This window comes from Ambystoma mexicanum, chromosome 6p, assembly GCF_040938575.1.
Source record: "Ambystoma mexicanum isolate Mex_15411 chromosome 6p, UKY_AmexF1_1, whole genome shotgun sequence".
In the NCBI taxonomy this organism is placed as follows: domain Eukaryota; kingdom Metazoa; phylum Chordata; class Amphibia; order Caudata; family Ambystomatidae; genus Ambystoma; species Ambystoma mexicanum.
Genome location: NC_090935.1, coordinates 52315755 through 52338550, shown reverse-complemented (window position 1 = coordinate 52338550; position 22796 = coordinate 52315755). Strand labels below are relative to the sequence as shown.

Genomic DNA, 22796 nt, shown 5'->3' with positions numbered 1-22796 from the left:
GACTGAGGCCCAGGAACAGTGAGATCTGCAGAGCTGCTCAGGAACAGAAGTCATCTGCTGCACTTTTTCTTCAATACAAAAGGTACTGTCAAAGTCTGCGAGAATTTACCTCTTGCTGTAGTTGCTTGCATCTTCTACTACTCACAAGTCTAACAGCGTGTGGCCCTACATTGACGATTCTTTTTCTTCAAAAGACTTCTAAAACATTGTGCAAAGACTTTTCTTAACTGCAAAGAAGTGATTCAGCTCATATACACTTTTGCCGATTGACTTTGGCTTAACCCGTTCCACTGAATGACTGATTGGGGGGATCTGAAAGTATTTGACTGCTTAAGAATATTTGTGGTCTATTCTATGTTCTAATAACCTTTTCCTTTGACTCACTCTAAATGCAACAATTATATATTAATGACCCGAGCAGCCTAGCTATTGAAGTCACCCGAGGGTGTAGGTTGTGTCTGTGGGCCATCCCAAAAGGGTACTTATTTAGAAATTTTAAGAGTGCGTATTTTGTGAAGTATATTTGTGTTACTGTTATATTACTCCCTTCTGAAGAAGGCTTACTCTGATATAATGAATAAATGTTATATCGGACTGTGCACAGCATGTGATTCTAAGCAGGTTAACAAACATCCGAAAAATGTTTATGCAAAAAACCTTGTGTGTAAGAGTTTATTTGAATACGTGTCACTGTGAATCTCTGTGTAACTCCCCTGCAGTTCACATTGTCCGCTCTTGAGATAAACCTGGTTGCTCAACACGCTACCAAACTGTGTAGTACAAGCTTATACCAAAGGTTGGGTTTCCCATTACCTGTAGTCAGGGTTGTTGTAGTGCAACCAAAGGTTACTGCATACAATCTTGCCTAACAAGGGTTAAACGAAGGAGAAAAGGTTAAAGAGGTTCTCAGGGCATGCGAGTATACTTAAGTCTTCCAATGAAGTCTAGACAAAACCTTTCCCAGCAATAACAGTCTAAAATCAAGTTATCACCTCTGAGAAACAGAAAATATCTAAGTCAATGGACTAGAAGAGTCTGCAGGGAGTCAGGACAGCCAAAGTCAATTGGAGCACAGTCTATGGAGCCGAGGCTCTTCGTAGTTAATAAATGTCTTGCACAAAGTTAGAGAGTTTTTGTAGAAAATCACTGTAGGGTCACAAGCTGTTAGAATTGATTTCAGCTCTGCTCTCCACAAGTGTAACAGAAGCCACTGCAAGTCTCAACTGAATAGTACCTCTGGTTTGAAGAAGAGGGGTCCAGTTGTCTTCTGTCCTGTTGCAGCGATGAGGATCCTGGGTTCCTGAGCCTCAGTCGTAGGGAGAACGTATTGAGGACTCCAACGGCAGCAATTTGGAGGTCGGCGGCAGCTACAGGTTCTTTTCAGATCAGCAGCACCTTGCGGTTTCAGCATGTGGTTAACAGCACCACTGTGGATCTTGGATACTGATTGGGCTTCCTTCACTCCTTGAGTCCTGCACTCAGGTGAGGGGACTAGCTCTGGTCATCCTGCTCGTGGAGGGTCTTTAGGAGACCCCTGGAGCTTAGGGCCGGATTGCAGACGTTGCACATGACTACGGATATCTCGACCCCTGGCACTCGGTTCCTGCAGCAGCAAAGTAGTACAGCCAGTCATGGAAGATGGTCCAGTGGAGGTCGTCTCTGGTTTAGTTGGTCCCACTAACCCAAGGGAAGAAGTTGTTGCATCCGGATTCTCTTGTCGATCAGGAAAAGGAGTTTCAGCTTAGCAGCAGGGCTTCACCGGGAATTGAAAGGTCCAGGAGGGAGCAGCAAGCTTTGTTCGCAGTGTTCTTCCCAGTGGTTGACTCTGCCTCTAGTCCCAAAACCCACACCTTTTAAGCAGGTTTCTGCCATTCATTCACAGCCTAGACTATCAATCACACAGCAGGGTGGCTGTCTTGAAAGGACAGCCAGCCAGCCAGCCAGCCAATCAGGACTGGGTGCATTCAGGCATTTCTAAAGACAAAGGACAGGGGAGTTTCGGGAACATCCCTCACTTCTTGCCTTTCCAGATACACTGGAGCCAGAGGCGGGTTTCAGGACTGAAGCTGGCCAAAGGCAACATGAACAAAGGGCTCAAACCTGGCTTGGCGCGCAGAGTAAAACCCAATAAAGACCTCAAAAACAGAAAAAAGAAGACCACGGTCCTTTTGACAAAATAGTCACCAATGGGTGCTGTACTGCAGCTGAGGATTCAGCATGCGGTAGAAAAGCACAATGGTAGGAAAATTAAACCACTGCCACCGACTATTTAAAGTAGAGAGGGTAACATACAAAATGTTACGAGCAGGTAGGGAAAGGAGCTACTAAGTAACACCCCAGAACTGCACATAAGATTGTGTGTGTTCGACCTACAAAGAGAAAAGGTAAGTAAAGTAAATTTCACTTTACTAATCTTGGGAACAGTAGTTCACAAAAGAAAAATGTATTTAAACCTTATGAGAAATCTAAAGGACTTCGGTGCTATGTGTCACCATACACAAAGTAGATGCCTATGGAGTTTGGCAAAAACAAAGGAAAATGAAGTTACCGTAGTGACTATCGAGTCCCCTTTCCTCCATACTGTATGGGCGTCCCTCGCAAGGGACGGAGACGGAACCTTTTTCACCCAAATAAAATCTTCCCTTTTAAATTTAGAGGCTCGTGGCCCTTGGAGCATGCGCTCGTCTGACTCTGCCCACCGGAGACACTCCTCAGTCGCCATTGACGCGTCGACAATGATAGGCATTTCATAATGACACCAGTATTATTAGGAGGGAGGATGGTGGGACGTATGGAGGAACAAGTTAGCTAGAACTGGTTTGTGCTGCCCCTCATAGGCCTCTTTGATGGCCACAATCATCCCCTTGCTATGGAGGCCTTGGATAACCGGGCCTTCACACACCCAAAGTGACAAACAAGACATCCGCTATTTCCTCGTTGAGATGGAAGGTGGTCACCTTGGTTAGGAAAGCGAGGTGCTTCCGCAGGGCGACCTTGTCCCTGTGAAAAGTGGTGTAGAGTTCTGATGCCACCAGAGCCTGGATCTCGCTGACTCTGCGAGTTGAGGAGAGGCCCACAAGCAGAGCTGTCTTTATGGTGACCAGCCTGATGTCTGCGGACGCCATAGGCTCAAAAGGTTTGTGCGCCGAGGCGCCCAACACAACATTAAGGACCCACACCAGGTGTGGCTTCTTTATAGGTGTGAGTAAAGACTGTGGAGGCCTGCCAGATGTTGCTTTACCATTTACTCTTATATTGGCTCCTAGTAGCCTTGCTTCTAGCACCAGATGAGGCCCAAGGAGGTCAGGCTCTGCGTGGGCCACAGCTGAGACTTCTTGAGATTGATAGTGAACCCCCAGGTCGTGGAGTGTGTTCATCACTGCGGAGGCAGTATGCTGAACCGCTTCCGGAGAGGTGGCCCGGACGAGCCAGTCGTCCAGGTATGGGTAGACGTGGTGGCCCTGGGCCCTGAGGAGGGATGCCACTGCATTCTTCAACCTAGTAAATACCCTGGGAGCCAAGTTGAGGCCGAATGGTTGCATCTTGTATTGGAAATGGAAGTCCACGATCCTGAAGCGCAGTAATGAACAATGCAGCTGCCAAATCGGGACGTGCAGGTAAGCGTCCTTCCGATCCAAGGAGCACATCCAGTCTCCCCTGTCCAATGTTTCCTCAATAAGAGCTGGCGTAACCTCTTGAATTTCTGCAGAAAGAGGGAGGGATTGAGGGTGGACAGGTCCAACACAACTCTCCCACTAGCCTGGTTCTTCTTCTGTATGGCAAAAATTCTGCAATAAAAGCCCAAGCCTCTCTGGGAGGTTGGGACTACTTCCACGGCTTGGCTCTCTACAAGCGACCAGATCTCCACCAGCAGAGTTGCTGTCCCAATCTGTGGGAGAGGAAGGGTGGAGGGAGGAGAGAAAGGTACCGGTAGGCAGTACCCCGTGGAGACTACAGAGAGAGTCCAAGGGTCCGAAACATTCTGACGGCAAAATGACACATGAAATGCAAGCCTACCCCGCCCCTCCCGTAGACACATGGAACCAAAGGGGCGTGTCAGGCCTTTTTCCCCTCTGCGGCTGTTGCGGAGGAGGGCGATTGGAAAAAACCCTTGCCCCCTCCTCCATTTTGTTGTTTCCTCAGATGCTGACTCAGAACAGTCCGGTTGTCTGGACCTCCGTTCTTGGAAGCCTCAGAACCCACCTAATGCCTTCCCCTTGTCGGAGCATTGCTGCGACTGGGTGAGGCCCTTGTAAGGATAGACTTTGTGGTTTGCGAGCTGTTCTTTCTTATCTTATCCCTCATCCGTGGTGGAGTGGAAGAGGTCCCTGTCCTTGAAGGGAAGGTCCAATATGCGTTCCTGGACATCAAGATTAAAACTTAGTATCCCAGAGCTATCCTTCTCATGTCCGTGGCAATGCAAATAGCCCGATCAGAGGTATAGATGTGGGCCACGGTGGACCCCATAATGTCCTGCGCTACCAGCCTGGATTCTTCTAGTCCCGCCTTGAAGCGCGCTTGGCTATGTGCCGGGAGTTGAGGGAGAAAGTTGGCAATTTCCCGCCAGAGGCCTTGGTTAGCGGCTGCCAATATGGCATCTGCGTTGGCCTGCCGCAGGTGCAAGGAGGCGTTTGAGTACACCTTCTTCCCGTAGGCATCCAAGATCTTCTCCTTCTTGCCTAGGACAAGGTGGCCGAGGAGGACTGAGGCTTGGAATAGAGTGACACCGCAGCTATCACAGAAGAGTGCGGCTGAGGATGTGTTGAAAGCAAGAGTGTGTCCCCCTCCATCTGCCTGTACTTAGCGTCGCGCTGATTGACAGGCTGGGCCAAGTGTGGCTTGAACCACCCCATCTAGGCCAGGGCATCTACGTCTTTCTGCATCGGGATCGCCGTTTTGGTAGGGGGTCTTAGGGTAAGGACTTCTGCTAAGACCCCATCCTCAGGCTTCTCTACCTTGGGCTGAGGGAGGCCCAAATACTCTGCCAAACATGCAAGGCGTTCGTGGAAGGTCCTGGTTGAAGATGGCGTGTCAGGGTCCTCCTTGTCCGTGCCTGCCAGGCTCGGGGAAGGGGAGTGATGGGCACTGTGGGCTGCGGAGTAGAGACCGGAGCCAGTGCTGCTGCGGAGTCTGGTGGGGAACCGCCTGTACTGTGGGAGGCAGGGAAGCCGGAAATCAGAGGAGCCGGCTGGGGCAGCAGCGTCTGCGCTTTGGCCTGTGGAACCAGAGCCATAGGAGGAACGGATGTGGGTGCCGGTGGGGTGACCTGAGGGAGCATGTCCCAGATGGCATCCTGGAGGATGGCCCCCATCTGGGGAGTTTGCATCAGCCCTAGGAACCTTTCGAAGAACCTGTATACGGGGGCTGAAGAGGTGGCAGGTGGCCAAGGGCAGCTGGGGCCGGGGCACACTCTACATGGGGTGCAGGGGAAACCTGCCCTGCGCTGCCGATGGATAGACTGTAGACCATGCACCTCGCTGACACCATCCCCGCCTTGTGACCCTTTCCTCCACCCGCTTCGCGAGAGGGGGTAATCGGATGAGCGCCTTCGTATCTGGCGCGGTGGCCATTTTGACGAGCTGCGTGCCATGTGCCGAAGTCATGTTGCCTGGCTCGCTGAAACCAGCCCCGTCAAAGACGCTTGGTGTTGGAACAAAGAGGTCTATCCCGCACCTCAGCCGGTGACCTGGAAGGCGTATTGCCCTGTAGTGCTGCATGAAGGCACCCCCTCAGACATACCGGTACTAGGGCGTTGCCCCTTGGGAGTAACCCCAGTATTTCAGGCCAAGACCTGATAGGTGTTTCACCCTCCGCGAATCTGCCGGTAGTACTGCGTATAGGCACCCCCTCGGACATGTCGGTGCTAGGGCGGGGCCCCTCTGTGAAAACCCAGTAAAAGAAACTTCCGGTCCCTCAGCACTGTCACCGATGGATCCACGGACCCCTCGGCCTACCAGGCGGTAGCTGACTTAGCCTCAGTACTTGTGCTGGTATGAGAACATAAGCGGTTCCTCCCACGCAGGTGAGTCCTTGGAAGGGGTCTTCCTTACGGGGTGCGCTGGAGAAGAGTGGCCCTACCTTGGGCCTAGATCGATGATTGTCCTTCCGGTCCTCAGGAGGCGATCTCTGGAAGAGCTCCCTCCACCTGGCTACTCTGTCTTCAGAGACAGAGGAAAGCACGCTGCACGCGGTGCTAGCTTGCCAGCCATGGTCAGGGCCAAGGCAAGGTAGGCAGAGGGCGTGGGGGTCTAAAGTTGTAAAGACCCCGTCGCAGGATGGACACCTGCTGAACCCTGTAGAAGTCGACATGTGCCGGGGAGGAGCGTGACGCTCGAGGACAGAGTACCTGAATGATAAAAAGACAAAAAGAAGAGAAGAAGTATCCACGTGTGGAATTACATGGCCAAAGCCAAACCCAGGAGTGCTGGTGAATTTGGCCCGTTCCTGTTGAAGCGGAAAAGGGGACTGAGGAGTGGCGCCGCTGGGCGGAGTCAGGCGAGCACATGCTCCCAGGTCCGTGCGCCCGTCTGCTTCTAAATTTAAAGGGGAAGAAGATTTTATCTGGTGAAAAATGTTGTGTCTCCCGTACCTCGCGAGGGACGCTCAGAGTATGCAGGAAAGGGGACGGGACGCAAGAGTACATATAATCCTAATCAGGAAAAAACGCATGAGAGGGTGGGCAAAAGGTCTCACTCACTCCAGGGTTATAATTAAAGAGCCCTAAAGTCCAGCAAAAGAGATGGGGGTCTCTAAGGTTGAAGGAAATTAGCAAAGAACAGCCTGGTGTACAAAAGAATAATAACACGCAAATGTTCCTTTTCTTTTCCGTGTTCAATTTGGGTGCTCGGACCAATTGTGATGTACATTAAACTATTAAAGACTTCCAAATGTGCATGGGGTTTGGCTTGACCCGCTGCATGACCACTTCGATCTTATTCCTTTTTCTCACACTTAACATTTGTTGGATACATAACTGAATGAGCACCCATGTAGTGCCGGACAACACTGTGTATGGTATCTATGGTATCTCTTCTTGGTCTCCCAAAGTACAATTTAAAGTTTGGCTACTCCTTTTGGTTTCCAATTATGTGTATTGCTCCCTACACTGTTCACTTTATACAATTATGCTGCTTGCAACCTTGGTTCAATAGACAAGTTCTGGCTCACCGGCTGTGCTGTCTTTTCGGATGCTCCTTTGTTGTAGGAGACAGTACGACAGCGGCAATCGCTCCTCCCTGCATTGGTGATCGATGCGGGAGAGCACCGGGTACCTCACACACACTGAACAGGTTTGATCAGCCTTAATTCCTCACCTTAGGTTTCTCAATTCCCAAGGCTCACAAAAATAACTGTCCTTAAAGGTCAAGGGTATTTCCCTCCTTGCAACCCTCTCTGGTCTCGCCGTCTTTCTCCTTGTATTAAAATGCCATATTGAAACAGTTTCATTGTGCGTCTCGCCTCGCTCAGAGTGTGCTTTCCTGCTCCACCTTTTATTCATGTGGGGAAGTGTGATGGAAGTCAGGTGTGTGTAACAATCCGTAATTTCCTGACCTTGCCTGACCGTGGTGTTGGGACAGGTCAGGTATACAGCTCTGGTATTCGTCCGTTGTCGCTCATGTTGAACTGCCCGTGAGCAGGTTGTTCGTGTCAGGAAGGGTGTGGCAGGAGCGGGTGCTGGGGGGTGGAATGGGGTCGTGTTCCTAGGTATCCTACCTGGTAGGATGGGGGAAAGACATTACAGGAAAGAGGATACCCCATCGCACCCTTCGGTGTCCCACTTCCACTCTCTGAAGACCCCTCATCCAGGCGATCCTCCCGCACTAGTCCACTGCAGGAACTGGATCCGAAAGCAATGTCCATGTCCTGGCCACCTGGATGACAGATCCCTGGGGACTATCGAGTGAGACACCTTCAGGTTTCACACAGGGTACAGGAAAAATGCCTAGTGGTATGTACCCCCCCAGAAACAATTTAGGAGAGCTCCAGGGCAGGTTGAAGGTTTCATAGGCGTCAATGGCACATCCACTTTCACTGTCTCTAGAGCTCTGGTTCTCTCCAGACTGGACTACTTGTAACAGTCTCTTTCTCAATCTCCCTGCGTCTACACTCAGCCCTTTACAACTCATCCAGAACAGAACTCAAGCCCAAGGACCGCATCTCTACGGCACTGAAATCCCTCTACTGGCTCTCTGTGGCTACAAGGATCAAGAACAAGACCCTCTTCATAGTTCACAAGGCTTTCAGGGGCCGGGGGCCCGTACAACTTAAAACTCACTCTTTCCAAATACACTACCTCTAGAGAACGCTGCTCATCGTCCTCCTCCAACTCAGAGTGAGCCCTTAAAGATCCTTATCCTCTGCAGGGGCCACCCTCTGGAACAGTCTCCCTACCTCTCTCAGTCTCGAGCCGGATCTCCTGAAATTCCAGAAACTCCTCAAGACCTTGCTCTTATCTTCTGTCGTCTCTCTACCTCGCCCCTGCTAACCTCTGCTTCTACCTGCAACCACTTCCTGCTGCTCAGCTAGCTGACTGGTTGCCTGGCTCGCCTCAAAACCTTACAGGTCCCAGGCACCCATACCAGTCCCGACACTTGCCTTCTGGCCCGCACTACTTGCAGCACTACGCACTTCCCTAAGAGATAACCCTCTGCACTTAAGCCGGCCCCCTGGACCATGTGCACTTCTTTTCGCCCATCCCTTGCCCTTCCTGTATGGCACTTACACACTCTGTATGCACCTTACCCAGTCGTCCGTTGGTTCCTTGGTCTCCCTTGCCCCCTCCCAAGCACTTTGTACCTGTATCACTTGGGTTAGTGGCACATTATAAATGAGAAATAACCTGCTCATATCCCCTCCTATCACTTCTTGTCACGCATTTGCATTATTGTCAGTTTGTCATGCCTGTACTGCCGCCCCTCTCCACCCACCCTCCTTGCTCCCCCAACTACCTGTTACGAAGTTGAATCAGCAGAAATGTCAACAGGCCTAGTATGCTTAGTATTACTGTATATGATTCTAAAATTTCCAAGTCCCTATGAATGATTGTATACCATGTACCCCTCCCGTCTTGGAGCGCTTTGAAGCACTCGTTTTGTGTTGTGTATAAATCACTTTATAAATAAACAATACAAGCTAAGTAGACAGCAAGAAACCTCAGGTTGGAACAGAGGAGACTCGAATTATAAGATCCAGAGGCCAAAAGGCAGAACCAGGAGAGACACAAAAATGCAGCAGAGCTGGAGGCCCCCAAATAAGAGTCTCAAAGAAATGAGATTGAGGCTCGCCTCCAAAGAAACTCGATACTGGACCAGAAGTATGTTGAATAATCACCTAGCCAGGACCCAGAGGCAAGTAGTCATGTCAACCCTACAATGTAAAGCAGGGGCACTCACACAAGGGTGTTGGCAGTCGGCATTAGACTGGCTCTAGAAACTGCGAAACACCCAGGTACACGCGCACACAGGATTTGTGCTAGCCGGGCTAGGAACAGGCCTAAACTGGTCCAGACCAGTATAGAGAGTGCAGAGCTGGACCTTGAGTGCACAATGGCCAATTTATGCCAGCCTCTGGGTTTCAAACTAAGGAAAGTACCCCCCCAAAAAAGAAGTCTTAAAACAACCCTTAAAAAAAGCACCCCCGTGCTAGGAGCTTCATGAACACCCATATTGATGATGCACTAATAAAGGATTGTAGTGGCAGGAGGACTTCAGGACAAGTCTCTCTGACCACACAGAGGTCAGAGATCCTCAAAACGAAATAGGTGAAAAAAGCAAAACACTTAAGACTCCAATAAAATTGACTGTAGAACCCCCAAAAATAGTATTCTGCATAACAAGAGTTTCAGTGGTACTCAAAACACACAATAGCAATTAGGTAAGGTAAGTAAACTTTAGGAAGAAGGATCCTTTCAAGGTCCAATGGGCAAGAACCTAGGTTAGGGTGAACAGCCATGTTCAATGTCAACTGCAGTGTTTGCGTTCCAGTTATTCAGGGTATGTGCACCCCCTCAGCTGGGAATCAGACTCTCATAGGAATGAATGAGAGCGAAGGGTGTGCTTCTGATTGAGCGTGGTAAGGCCTGTGGGCTTAACCTACGATGTGTTCTATGGTCACACATTTTAAATGTAGTGCAAGATCCTGTGCATCAGTGTTTTGGCAAGCACCACTGGTCCAGAAAGTTGATTAACACTTTGCAAAGTACCAAAGTGAAAGGTCAACAGTAATAGTCACCAGATGGGCAGCAGCTGTGGCGCTAGCAACAAGGTTCTACAGGCTGCGGCATGACTGGAGAAGGTGATGCTCTCAAGATGGCAAAATGCTGAAGTTGGGGCACAGTGCAGATGTACTCTTTGCGGGAGGGTTCCTGTATGAGGAAGTAAGATCTGGACAATAACCCTAAGGCTTACGGTGCCGACTTACCAGTCCTACTTCTTTGTGTTATGGTTACAAGGGTAAGAGCAAGGGAGGAGCATTTCTTTCATTTCCTCTGGTCACGGAGGTCTGGCGTCAGCAGACACTGGCACAGCTTCGCCATCAGGCGGGTCTTGGCAAGATGCAGCAGCACAGCTTCCTCACAGTCCTCTTCGGCGCAATTTCTTCTCAGTTTCTTGACTTTCCAGCAGTTTCTTTTCAAGCATACATGGAGAGACTTATTCACTTTCCAAACACAAGGGTGCATCCTCTCAAACTTTAGGTCGCTACCCAATTACTGTGGCGATGAAGGGTTCACTGTAAGGAAATTAGCTCAATTTTGTCTCGCTTTTGACAGACCTCACCACGTTTTGCAGCATTTACCCAGAGAATCGATCCAGATCTCACAAGGGACATGATTCATTGGTATGTGGCCACTTGGGACTCTTAAGACTCCAAGGTGGGTGCTAATGTCAAGGAGCCCCTCAGTCTCCCTTTGTCAGAAAGATGAGAATTATTGTGAGGGGTGTGGACCCTTTAGTCAACTATTAAGTTGTTTAGTGTGGTCCTGGTACTATCCTCCTGGCATGGACGCCCCCAGTGGTGTGCCCTGCTGCACATTTTCTAAACTACGACCTTGGAGCCAAAAGGACCCCATTACTGGATCTGGATTTGCTGTCAGTCGCTATTCCGTTGACTGCACATTTTCAGAGGGACCCTCTGACATCAGTTGGGCATCCACAGTTGTGCTCCTCTGTGGTTCGGGGCTCAGCTGGGCAGCCAGTTGTGCTCCTCTGTGGTTAAGGTTGTCTGCTGGGCATCTGGTTGTGTTCCTCCTTTTTTGAGATGCTGTGGGCCTTCCTCACTGGATATCAATTCATGACCATCTCCAAGGCTCCACCCTGCTGGCTCGCCAATGAAGCATCTTTGGCTGCATTTCTTTACCTGGAAGAGCTCTTAGGGGTACTTCGACTAACCTCAATAAGTGTGTGCTGCAGGGAGCTGGCCCACACAGAACCGAGCCACGTCCTTCCCTGCTGCCAACAATACTCACCTCGGCAATCTCCTTCCTGGGGCTTGAATGATAGACTGCCTCTGGTGTGTCCTCCGATCTATCTTTTGGTCTTCTTTGAGCCTGAATGGGGTCAACGGGCTCATGTGAAAATCCTTTACTTAGCTCCATAGGATAATACTGGCCCACATACTTCATGTTGCGAATTGGGGAGTATTTGAGTTTCCCCAAGGTATGTGTGGCTTACAAAAAGTCCACTAGTGTTTGTTAAACTATATGCATGTTGTATGGTCCTGTGAGACATTGCAAGCTGCAACATAAAGCCAAAGATACCAAAGAGCCTTGAAACTTAGAATGTGTCATTTTGCACCACGGGACTTGGAGGACAATTCCTGAATACCACAAAGGCTGAAATAACCCACAGGCACTTAAAAGTCAAAAGCCCTACTCTTTTAGCAGAGGGAATAAGAATTCCTGAAGAGCCTTAACAAGACACATTTTGTTCACCTCTACTTGGCATCCAACAATATGTTAAGAAACTGCCACACTTTACTTCGATTTTAACACTGTTGCCTCCTCAAAACACCCGTTGGGATACAGTAAGCAGAATCCCAAGATATTTCATATAGAATCTACCATTAACCAGTGAGAGCACACATACTTAACCGTGTAAAGTTACTCACACAGGGAACACCATAACCTAGACAGACTTGAGGCACTTCAGGGGGTACCTCGTAGAGTCACGTCCCAGATAACTCCACACATCAGGGGCCTTATCTGGGAAAGGGATCGCTAAACCAGTCACAAAAGAGCTAGGAGTTTATGGGCCTCTCACCAGGGGTACAGTTGAGATTGTCAGCCTCACACCTGGAATGTGCTGATCCCCCTGTGGAAGGACCCCTTGACAATGAATCCACCACCTCAATAATGATGTGGTTTTTTTTCTTCTGTACTGCAGTCCTTGCCTGGGCCTGTGACATACTCCACTTTAAACCTTTGACTAGTGTGAGCCGATTTACCATTTACCTCACAATGCATGCAAATTGTTAAAGTATTTTCTCTGCTATTGAGGTCCATTTTAGAAGAGTACAGTTTCCAGGTTTGTTTCGTATTAATACAGATCACCTGCGGGCACTAGTTACCTGGCACATTCAATGTCTCTTGCAATTTCTCCAAATTTTCCCTACATGTTCCCAGCTAAGAAGCAATACAAATTGCTAAACATTCTAGGATATAGGCATACATGTTCCTTGATTCTCTGACTGGTAATATCTGGGACAACCTCCCTGCCTCTCTGAAATGAAGAGAACCATCTCCGGTTCTGGAAGCACCTCAAGACCTTCCTCTTTTCTTCTGCCTTCTCTTCCTCTCCTCGGATGAATCCTGGCTGAAACTGGAGTGGTCACCTGGCTACCTTCTGATCTCAGGCCCAGATCCCTGTCCGCCCAGTTGCACACCCGCACTGCCACCTGGCAACCCTTGCACTTGGTTCTGTATCTATAACCCTAAAGTCCACTACCTACCTGATTTCTGCACTTCCCCTGGCACCTGCCAGCCACACTTGTCATTGTTTTGATCCCATGTACTGCACCCCCCCACCCCTATCCCTTGTCCCCTTGCACTTTTCCCCCTCCCCTCTCACCCACACTTGCACGATCTCAAGGTCACTTGGGCTAGTAAGAACATTGTCTCTATCCTCCCTCTGTTCCCCCTCCCTTGCCTCGTCTAGCCTTGAAATGCCATATATATATCATATCATGCCTTACCAGTGACAGTTTTATCATGCCTCCATTCTCAACCCTCGTTTCCAAACCCATTTCCTTGACCAGTACAGCACATAACTTACCTCCTCTGAGCTCTTGCCGACGTCCCCGTGCCCCAAACGGGTAAAAACTTGGAAACAGGATCAGACAGAACGAGAGCAGTAACATCTGAGGAGAGAGACAGAAGACAGGCATGAGTGGCAGCACACCGCCATCTACCAAAACATTCAACTGTTCACTAAACAAAGGCTGGAGGATTTTCTAGAGTGGGGTGGGGTGGGTGGGCTACTGAAGGAATCTGCAAGACATGAAAGACTCACCATTACACAAGTGCTGGACGCAGTATTTTTAGTGGTAGTTTGCTTCACCAGGGACTGGAGATTACGCAGCTGCTGTAGAAGAGATCTAAACAAGGTAGATAAGGCAGGCAGGTTAGGAAAGGGAAGCAAAGCCTTCTCACTGTTAGCTTAACAGGTGGTAGGGAGCTTTGCACCCAACCCTCTGGTGATGGCTGGTAAACCTTCTAGCATGAAGGATAAACAGTAATTCCAACCAACTTGTCTAAATTGGAAGAAATGGCACAGCAGTCAAGCTTAACTCTAGGAGGAGGAGAACTGGTAGTAGTGCAGTTAGCCCACAAAAAGCGCACCACTGTTATACTGAAAAATAAACACTTTGAAAAAGTCACACTCAAATATATACATACAGTAAATGCCAGTTAAAAAAACAACCCACACCGTAATCTTATACTGATGCTTGTATCTGCTTAGATTCACATGCTATGCATAGGCAGACATCTAGTGGTAGCAACCGAGCACTACAGTTTTTGTTTTCGAAACTCTAAAAGGGACGACGACAATGCGTGCCAGTAATACTATCCCTAGTGCGACGTCTACTGTACCCATGGTCCTTCACGCGTCAAGGTCCCTCAGATTGTTTTGTTTCTAACATCATCTAGCTAAGCAGATACAAGCATCAAAAATACACTTACGGTGAGTAGTGTATCCCTTCCGAGGCTTGTGGATCTACTTAAATCACATGCTATGCATAGATTAGCGAGCAGCATCAGAAAAATGTGGTGGGTTGTGAAGAGTTACATCAGCAAATAGATGTTTTAGCACCGCTTGTCCCACCTGTGCATCTGCTTTAGAGTATGTGTCAATGCAGTAATGCCGAGTAAAAGTATGTATGGAGCTCCATGTAGCTGCTTTGGAAATGGTGTCCAGCGGGACATTTGCAATGAATGCTAGAGTAGCTCCTGTACCCCTGCTAGAGTAAGCTCTTGGTGTGAAAGTCAGAGTCTAGTTTGATAGAGAGTAGCATAGTTGTATGCATTTCACTATCCATCTGGAGATGGCGTTCGTTGAGACGTGATCACCTTCCCTGTCAGGTGCCATGCAGACAAACAGTTGGTCGGTTTTTCGTAGTGGGCTTGTATTGTTTACATAGTAAAGGACCGCCCTCCTTACATCTAGTGTATGGAGTTTTTTTCTCAGCCAAACTTGAAGTGTATTGAAATAAAGCTGGTAGTTCAATGAACTGGTTGACATGGAACTTAGATATGAACTTAGGTGAAAACCTAGGGTGTGTTCTTAGTACCAAATTGTCTTTGTGGATAACAAAGAAAGGGTCTTGCACTGACAAAGCTTTCAGTTCACAGACTCTTCTTATGGAGGTGAGCCACTAGAAAAGCATTTTATATGTAAGGTCTTTAAGGCTGGATTTGTGCTTAGGCCCTATGAGATCCCACCCTGAAGGCAGGTTGGAAATGTGGGCCGGGGGGGGGGGGGGTAAAGTCTTTTTACTCCCTGTATGAAAGCCTTAACAGGAACTTTCCACCAGGACACCTTGTTTTGTGAAGTGGCGTAGGCAGATAAAGCTGCTAGGTGAACCTTGATGGAGTTGAATACTAGGCCAGAGTCTACTAAGTGGAGCATGTAGTGATGAATGTGTAATGGGAGTACATTCAATAGGGATTACATTTTTTTGACTGGCACTAGATTACAAATCTTTTCCATTTGTTGAAGTAACAGTGTCTGGTGGACCAAACTCTTTGACTTCAGGAGCCAATCTGCCAAGTTCATAGATTGTAGATGGGGGTGCAACGGTATCCCCCCGTGTTGGGTGTGGGTGAGCATGTTGAAGGGGCACAGGAGCTTTCTTGGGTTGCACATTGCCAGTTTGAGCAGATGCAGAAACCAAGGTTGAACCTACCACTGCGGCACGGAGAGATCTGCACTGGCTGCTTGTTTCAGCAAGGATCCAGTACAAGTTGTTGACCATCTGTCATAGATGTGTCTTCCATAATGCCCAGACATAACTTAAGGATAGGTTGAACGTCTAGCGTCCAAAAAGAAACCTTCGATCTGCCAAGGCCCGTCGCCTAGAAGTTGATTGCATAAAAAGAGCCAGTGGAACCGGCCGTGCCTCCCACGTACTGCCAGCACTATCCCGGAACGCCTTACCAGAACTTCTGCATAGGGAAAAAAAAACCACCTGGTGTTCAGGAAATTGTTGGAGACCACTTTGAGTAACACTGGGAACCTGTCGGCTCACTTTCTCCGTTAAGGGCACCTGGATGGCTTTGGGCTTTGGCGAGATATAAATCTGTTAACATAACAAGGTTGTCTCACCCACATTGGAGCAACCAGGATTAGAGTTGCTTGTTCCTGGTGCATTTTGTGCACTATTCTGCTGAGGAGTGGTGTCAGTGGAAACGCATAAGCACATTTCCCTGACCAGCACATCCATAGGGCGCACCCCTTGGATCTGGGTTGTGGAAACCTGGATGCAAAGTCTGGGCATTGTGCGTTTTGGCTTGTGGTGAACAAGTCTAAAGGAGGATAACCCCAGAGGGAAAAGCTATCATCTAAAATTCCTCTATTGAGTTGCTACTCGTGTTCTTCGCGTAGAGGGTCTCCGTTTAGAGAGTCTGCTAGAGAATGGTGTTCCCCTAGAACGTGTTGAGACACGAACATGTGTTAGGTACGAATGGGTGCAGTCACACTGTGTGGGACTACACAAGACTTCTCTGCTTGGTATTAGGTAACCCACCTTTTGGTATCGGTCTGTACTAGACAAGTTGGTGGTGTGACTGAGCAGCTAGGCCTATCTCAAGAGGGGTAAATGTGAGCTGTAGAGCTGTACAGATGAAATCAGTCAATATAAGTACAGTTACACTCTCAAAGTTTCAGTTACAAATATTGTTAGGGAGAATTCTCACAAATGTGCTAATTCCCTTCACCTTAGAGACGCCCAGCAACTTTGCTGGATTTTGAGGACTTAATTTTTTTACCTGGAGAGAGTGTGACCCTTTTTCCCCACTCTCTCATGTATTTTGATGTGTGTTTTACTCTTGTGTTCTTTGATTATGGAGTTCTAGACAAATCCATAGGCATCTTTTCATGTGTGCCACAACTCACCCTCTGTGCAATGGCACAGGGAAGACTTTCAGGCTTTCCCAAGGTTTAAAGGAATGGTTTGGTCAGAAATTTTTATTGTCCCTACGGGTCGGCCATGTGTTTTTAAGCCCCAGTCGGTCGATCGTAGAAAAATTTCCTACGGACCTTACCAAAGTTTTCGTCTACTAAACACACGCGAAAACAGGCAGCAGGACGCTGCCATTTTGTGATAATCTGATCACTTGCCTCATTGCCCTGGGTGACCTGCTTTTGCGTTGCTAAATCATATCCCCGCCACTGAGCCTGTCATCAGCAGACGCGTACCGCCCATTTCCCCAACGCCAAAGCACGTCTCGTGTCAACAATCGCTGCGCTTCAGCTAATGACGTGTCGCCATGGAAATGGCAGAACCCCTCTTTACTGAAAAAGTATAAACAGACCGTTTGACAACACACAGCAGCAGATTTTCGATTCCATTCTCTCCGTTACTTTGAGTATTCTGTGACTCGTTTCTGTGCTCTGGTCAGCGACCTTCGCCGCTTGTAGCCCCTGTGAACAGATACCTGTACCATTGCTACAAATTATTTTAGTTTGTTTACCACACAATGGCTACAATAATGCTCTACATGTACGAGCCCGCGTATACCGAGGAGGAACTACTGGAAAGAGAAACATGCGAAAACGATGGGGCTCCGGACGGCAGTTGGCAGGACGAATCAACGGATGAAGACCCTGGACCTAGTCGCATGGACGGTGTTTCCACCTGGTGTACATGCAATCGGTGCGAGCTAATGCCAACCGAGGACGAGAACTGCTGCTGCTGTGAAAACTCTGGATGGGTGGCCTACATTTCGGAAGGCGAGCCACGGCCGCAATCCATCACCGAGCTGCCAGACTTCAGGGCAGCCTGCCTCACACGGTCCGTGTTGAGGATAATGATGGTGCTTATGCACGAACTTCGCGCAACTGTTCGTCCTCGTAATCCGAGTAACGAGTAAGTATACTCTGGTTGTGATGCCACTACCATTTCATGGTTGTCTCCTACATTCAAAATTATATCTACATATCATTGTAACGCATGGAAGTCGTTCAATGGTGTGCAGTGTCTGAGCAGAATGCCATTAGTTACAAGAAGTGTCATTGACAACAAAGGTTTAATAAACTTATCTTGGTCATTTAAAAACAGGTGGGTTGACAAAACCTTGTTGGTTGGTGGCGCTGGCAAGAGGGTTGGTACCCCAGTATTGTCACTAGTTATTTCACAATTCAGTCCAGAGTTTTGTTTGTGCAAGAATATTTATTGTTTCAAGTGCAGCATAACACCTGGGGCACAATGTACCAGGTTGGTGAACCGTAAACACAGAAGAAACAGCCGACGCGCGTTTCAACTGAAGTCTTTCTCAAGGCATTGAAGTTGGGGTGGGGGCCCGTTAGAGCAAGAAGAGGTCAGCCCTGAGTAGGGTGCTGGGTAGATGCTGGATAGCAGATCTGGGCAGGAGGTCCATGTGCGTCCGAGTCGTTTCCAGTCAACTGGAAACAACTCGGATGCACTTGAAACAAATATTCTTGCACAAAAATAAATAACTAGTGACAATACTGGGGTACCAACCCTCTTGCCAGAGCCACCAACCAACAAGGTTTTGTCAACCCACCCATTTCTCCTCAACTTCCTGGGAACCTTGGAGTCTGGTTCCCTGACAAAACCATGTGCTAGGCTGCAGGCTAAACCTTGAACATAGACAACAAATTGGCAGGGGACCTTGCTGTCCCGACACCAAGCTCCTCACCCCTTGCAAACTCATTTAAAAACAGTTTGTACAGTCTTTTTCACAGGTGGTACAGGCTGGTGGCCTATCGTTCTTTTACATGGTGGCTTCACGGGAGGCTTGGACACCACATTCGAAGAGTAATACCCGCCTGTGTCGTTGGTGCCAAAAGACAAACTTTCCCCAGTGACAGCGGCCAGTACAGGGGATTTTCCCTCGCTGTGCTGCAACCCGACCTGTACAATGTGCAAAGTTTAGTATTTTTGTGCCATCAAAATAAGAAACAAAATAAAACACAACATATATTTTAACAACGGTTGTTTTGATTTTTTAAATGAATCAAGTCTGTCTCCGTTCAGCAGTGTTTTCCGGTGCCTTGTCTGCACGCCCCCGGACCATCCATCCCACCCCCCTCTATCAAAGGCAGTTTGCGCCAGTGGATGTCCGCTGCCAGGGTATGCTGTCAGGGGCGCAAACGGCCAAGGTGCCAAACAGCATGTACACTTCAAAAGGTATCCCACGCCCAGGGGTCATTGCTCACATGTCCTCCTCAGACCCTGTGTCTCCGGCCAGGATCCTGCCTCAAACTGGCCGCCCCCCTGGAAACCACATAATACCATGACAAATACACGTCATTCATTCACAAACACACCCCTGTTTCTAATACTTTATAAACCACTTGATATGTCTCTATAGAACATCTTTGTGCTTTGCAAGTCAACTCCTGAACGTGCTACCCGAGAACCACTGGGATCGATGCTAATCTCGTCGTCGTCGTGCTATCTGTGAACTTCTGTGACCACTTCGAGCAAACTCGTCAGTGTGCTACCTGTGGCCATCTACCTGTTCTCCTGTCACAAACTACGCAGCTTGCTGAATCTTAACTGTTTGTTGGTCAAAGTAAGGCCATGTATTAGAGTCATATTTCATTCATTTTTAAATGTCTATCTATTTGCGAGTAGAGTACTCAATAGTGCAATGTTCATTGGTCTCATTGCTATTGACTTGAGTTTCAATTGTTATGCTATCAATAGATCTATTTATGATCATCTGTGTCAATTGTCATTGAATTGCATCAGTTGCGGGTCCTGTCTATAATATAAGCAGGTTTCCTTTTCGTGCAAGACAGTACATCCAAGGGACGAGTCACATGTTCAGAGTTTAGTCACATAATTTATTAATTTGTGAAAGTTATGCAAATACTAATCCGCACATGATGAACTGGTATAGTTCCGGCGACCAAAACAAACCTTGCATTGAACATTGTATGGTTCATTTACTTTATCACATTTTTATTCATCAAGAATTTATAATAATGTTGATATTTACTTTTCAGAATTTTCAACAATGCCTGCGTGTTCGATTAGCGGTTGCCCTTCGAAGACCCATTATAAATCTGAAGGCACTACAATGTATGTATTCCCTAAGACTGTAGATCGGATAAGAGAATGGGTCCGATATGCACCGTCAGAGCTTGAAAGTAGAGTCCAAAAAGTCTTTGAGGACAAGAGGGGTGATCGATACCGCATCTGCAGCCGGCACTTTCCCTCAAACATGTACGTTACATCCTGGGTAACAAAGAAGAATAAACGGCGAATGACACGAAAATTGCTCGCAAACGCTATTCCCAATCTATTCGTCCACATTCCGCCACTGGTGAGTCAAGTGACCGGCTTTAGCTGTAGGCCTTGCGGTAGTGCGTAGGCAGCCGAATGGATTAATTGATATTTTAGGTGTTGTGCCCCTTGTAATACTTTCGATATTGATATGAGTGTATAGCTTTTTGAATAATGACATTTAGCAATACATTATTTTTCGATTTTATAACCCTCAAAGGAAATCTATTTATGGGCACAGGGAACTGTGCTATATTGCGCATTTTCAATAGCATTATTCTCAAGTATTCTTTCGCCTTACATGGCAATTTTTAATATTGGCATTTCACTATCAAACAATAATTTACCTTTACAAATTCTTGACTATCCACTGAATATGAAGCAACAAGATTCTCCATCCGTGTCGTGCCAGCAGTTAACCACTTCTAGCGCGTATCAGGTAATCTTACTTAGCTATTCCGCCACAGTCTTGTTTTATGCATGTCAAGTAATAGTTTTTATGTATCATGTAATTATTGTAACCAAATGTTTGGTTAGTGCTTTCCAATTGACATACACCTTAGTTGTCGTCCCCTAGTGTTTGTTTTCAGTTATAATTATTGTTATCCATACTAATGAAAGCACTTTCTTTCAGGGAGATGCAGAAGCGTCCACCACATTGACAACATCCCTAGATGTTCGTCAGCAGCACGAGGTGTGGATACTGACAGTTCCATCGAACGAGATCATCAGATCTTGTATACTTGTCGTTTGATTGTTCTACACAATGTTTCATTCGTGGTTAGCCATTGATATGTACCTGTGTCGTCGACCCCAAGTGTGTGTTATGTTTTCAATATTGTAATCCTTACTAATGCAAGTACTATGTATCAGGCAGTAGATGGAGCGTCAAACCCCTGCACTTGATGCGGAGCCCGACAAGTAATTCCAGACGAAGTTGAAGCGGGAGCATGCATATACGATTTGGTGCAACAGCTTTCGGAAGTGCGCACTACATTTACAACATCCCTAGATATTCTTCAGCAGAACGAGGTACGAATACTGACCGTTCCATCAAGCAAGATCATATAACGGGATTCCATTTGCAATACTTTCTTCCTTATTAATGCAAGTACTGTGTTTCAGGGAGACAACGGAGCTTCCTCTACAATCACAACATCCCTTGTAGTTGATGCAGATGTAAATAAATCGGAGAAATAAGTCGAGAAAAATCGGATCATATTTAGATATCCATTGATTCTTTTAGACAATGCATCATTTGTGGATATCTATTTATATGTACCTGTGCCGTCGACCCCAAGTGTGCTTTATGTTTACAATATTGAAAACCATACTAACGCAAGTACTGTGTTTCAGGGAGTTGCTGAAGCATCCACCACATTAACAACATCCCTAGATGTTCTTCATCAGCACGAGGTATGGATACCGACAGTTCCATCGAACGAGATCATCAGATCTTGTATACTTGTCATTTGATTGTTCTACACAATGTTTCATTTGTGGTTAGCCATTGATATGTACCTGTGTCGTCGACCCCAAGTGTGTGTTATGTTTTCAATATTGAAAACAATACTAACGCAAGTACTGTGTTTCAGGGAGTTGCTGAAGCGTCCTCTCCAATAAAATCATTCATGGCAGTCTATGCGGAGCCAGGAGGTATGGATACTGACAGTTCCATCGAACTAGATCATCAGAGCTCGAATACTTGTCGTTTGATTGTTCTACACAATGTTTCATTCGTGTTTAGCTATTGAGATGTACCTGTGCGGTCGTCCTCAAGTGTGTTTTAATGTTTTCAATATTGTGATCCATAGTAATGAAAGTACTATGTTTCAGGGAGTCGATGAAGCGTCATTCCGTTCTGTCTATGCGGATCCAGAAATGATAGTCGTTGCAGCGCAAGAGGAAGGGGAGACATGCGGATACGAATCGGAGCGACAGCGTGCAGATGTTGAAGTTTGAGTGAAGAAAGTTGCAAAGAGAAGAAACAAAAATAAGGTTAGGTACAAACAGTTCATATTTTTAGAAATTGTTTTGTGCTGGGGACTATATTATGTTTTTTTTCTGTCAATTGTACAATACTGTATCTTGGGTTTAAACTGAACATCCCTTTTCCAATCTGTCCTCTAGTTGCCCGTGGGTATACGAACTATACATACGCAGACAGGGAAACAAATGAGAGATGTTGCTTGCCAAACCATTTACACTATGGAGGAACTAGTAATTGAGGCGTGGCATGTTCAGACTCGAGATGCATTTGTCCAATGGCCAGAACATGAATTGAATGTGTCCGGAGAATCCAGCAAAGTTTTATTGGACCATTGCTACAGTGCGACTGCACCACCACAAGAAGACGATACTGAATGTATTCAAGATAGCGCTGAAGTAGTCTCATGTCAATTCACACAATCTAACCCGCCAAAAAAATGCCACCCAAAAAGCTGTCGACATTGTTGTGTGCTCCCATCAATGTTCAAGTAACAGATGTTGAAATGACAGAATGAACCAGCAGCACTATTCACCGACGCACCAGAACATATCATCACCGATATTAGTTTCAATTTGGGTGATAGGTCCACAACGGTACAGTCCGAAACAACTGTGATGCAGGATGACAGTCTAATGAAAGAGGGCAAATACATAGTATTCGACAGTTGTTTGATGGATATTATAATTATGCTGAAATGTGGGCATTCAGTTAGAGGGCAAGTATGTGGGAAGCCATTGATGAATGTGACTCGTCAAACACAAGGCAGAAACGTCAAAATACATGCCACCTGTACATTACATCATACGTTCTCATGGTCTGCCCAACCGATGCTGGGCAA

General features: G+C 47.2%; 1 protein-coding gene across 2 annotated transcripts in view; it reads right to left on the bottom strand.

The window, feature by feature from the left end:
• LOC138511200 (cyclic AMP-responsive element-binding protein 3-like protein 3) overlaps positions 1–22796 on the bottom strand; it is a 158375-nt gene that overhangs the window by 27871 nt on the left and 107708 nt on the right. For both annotated transcript variants that reach the window (XM_069626726.1, XM_069626727.1), the window contains exons 8-9: positions 13506–13590; positions 13269–13353 (exon numbers count right to left, since the gene is read on the bottom strand). In XM_069626726.1, coding sequence (XP_069482827.1) covers positions 13269–13353; positions 13506–13590 — 170 coding nt within the window. The remainder of the gene's footprint in view (positions 1–13268; positions 13354–13505; positions 13591–22796) is intronic.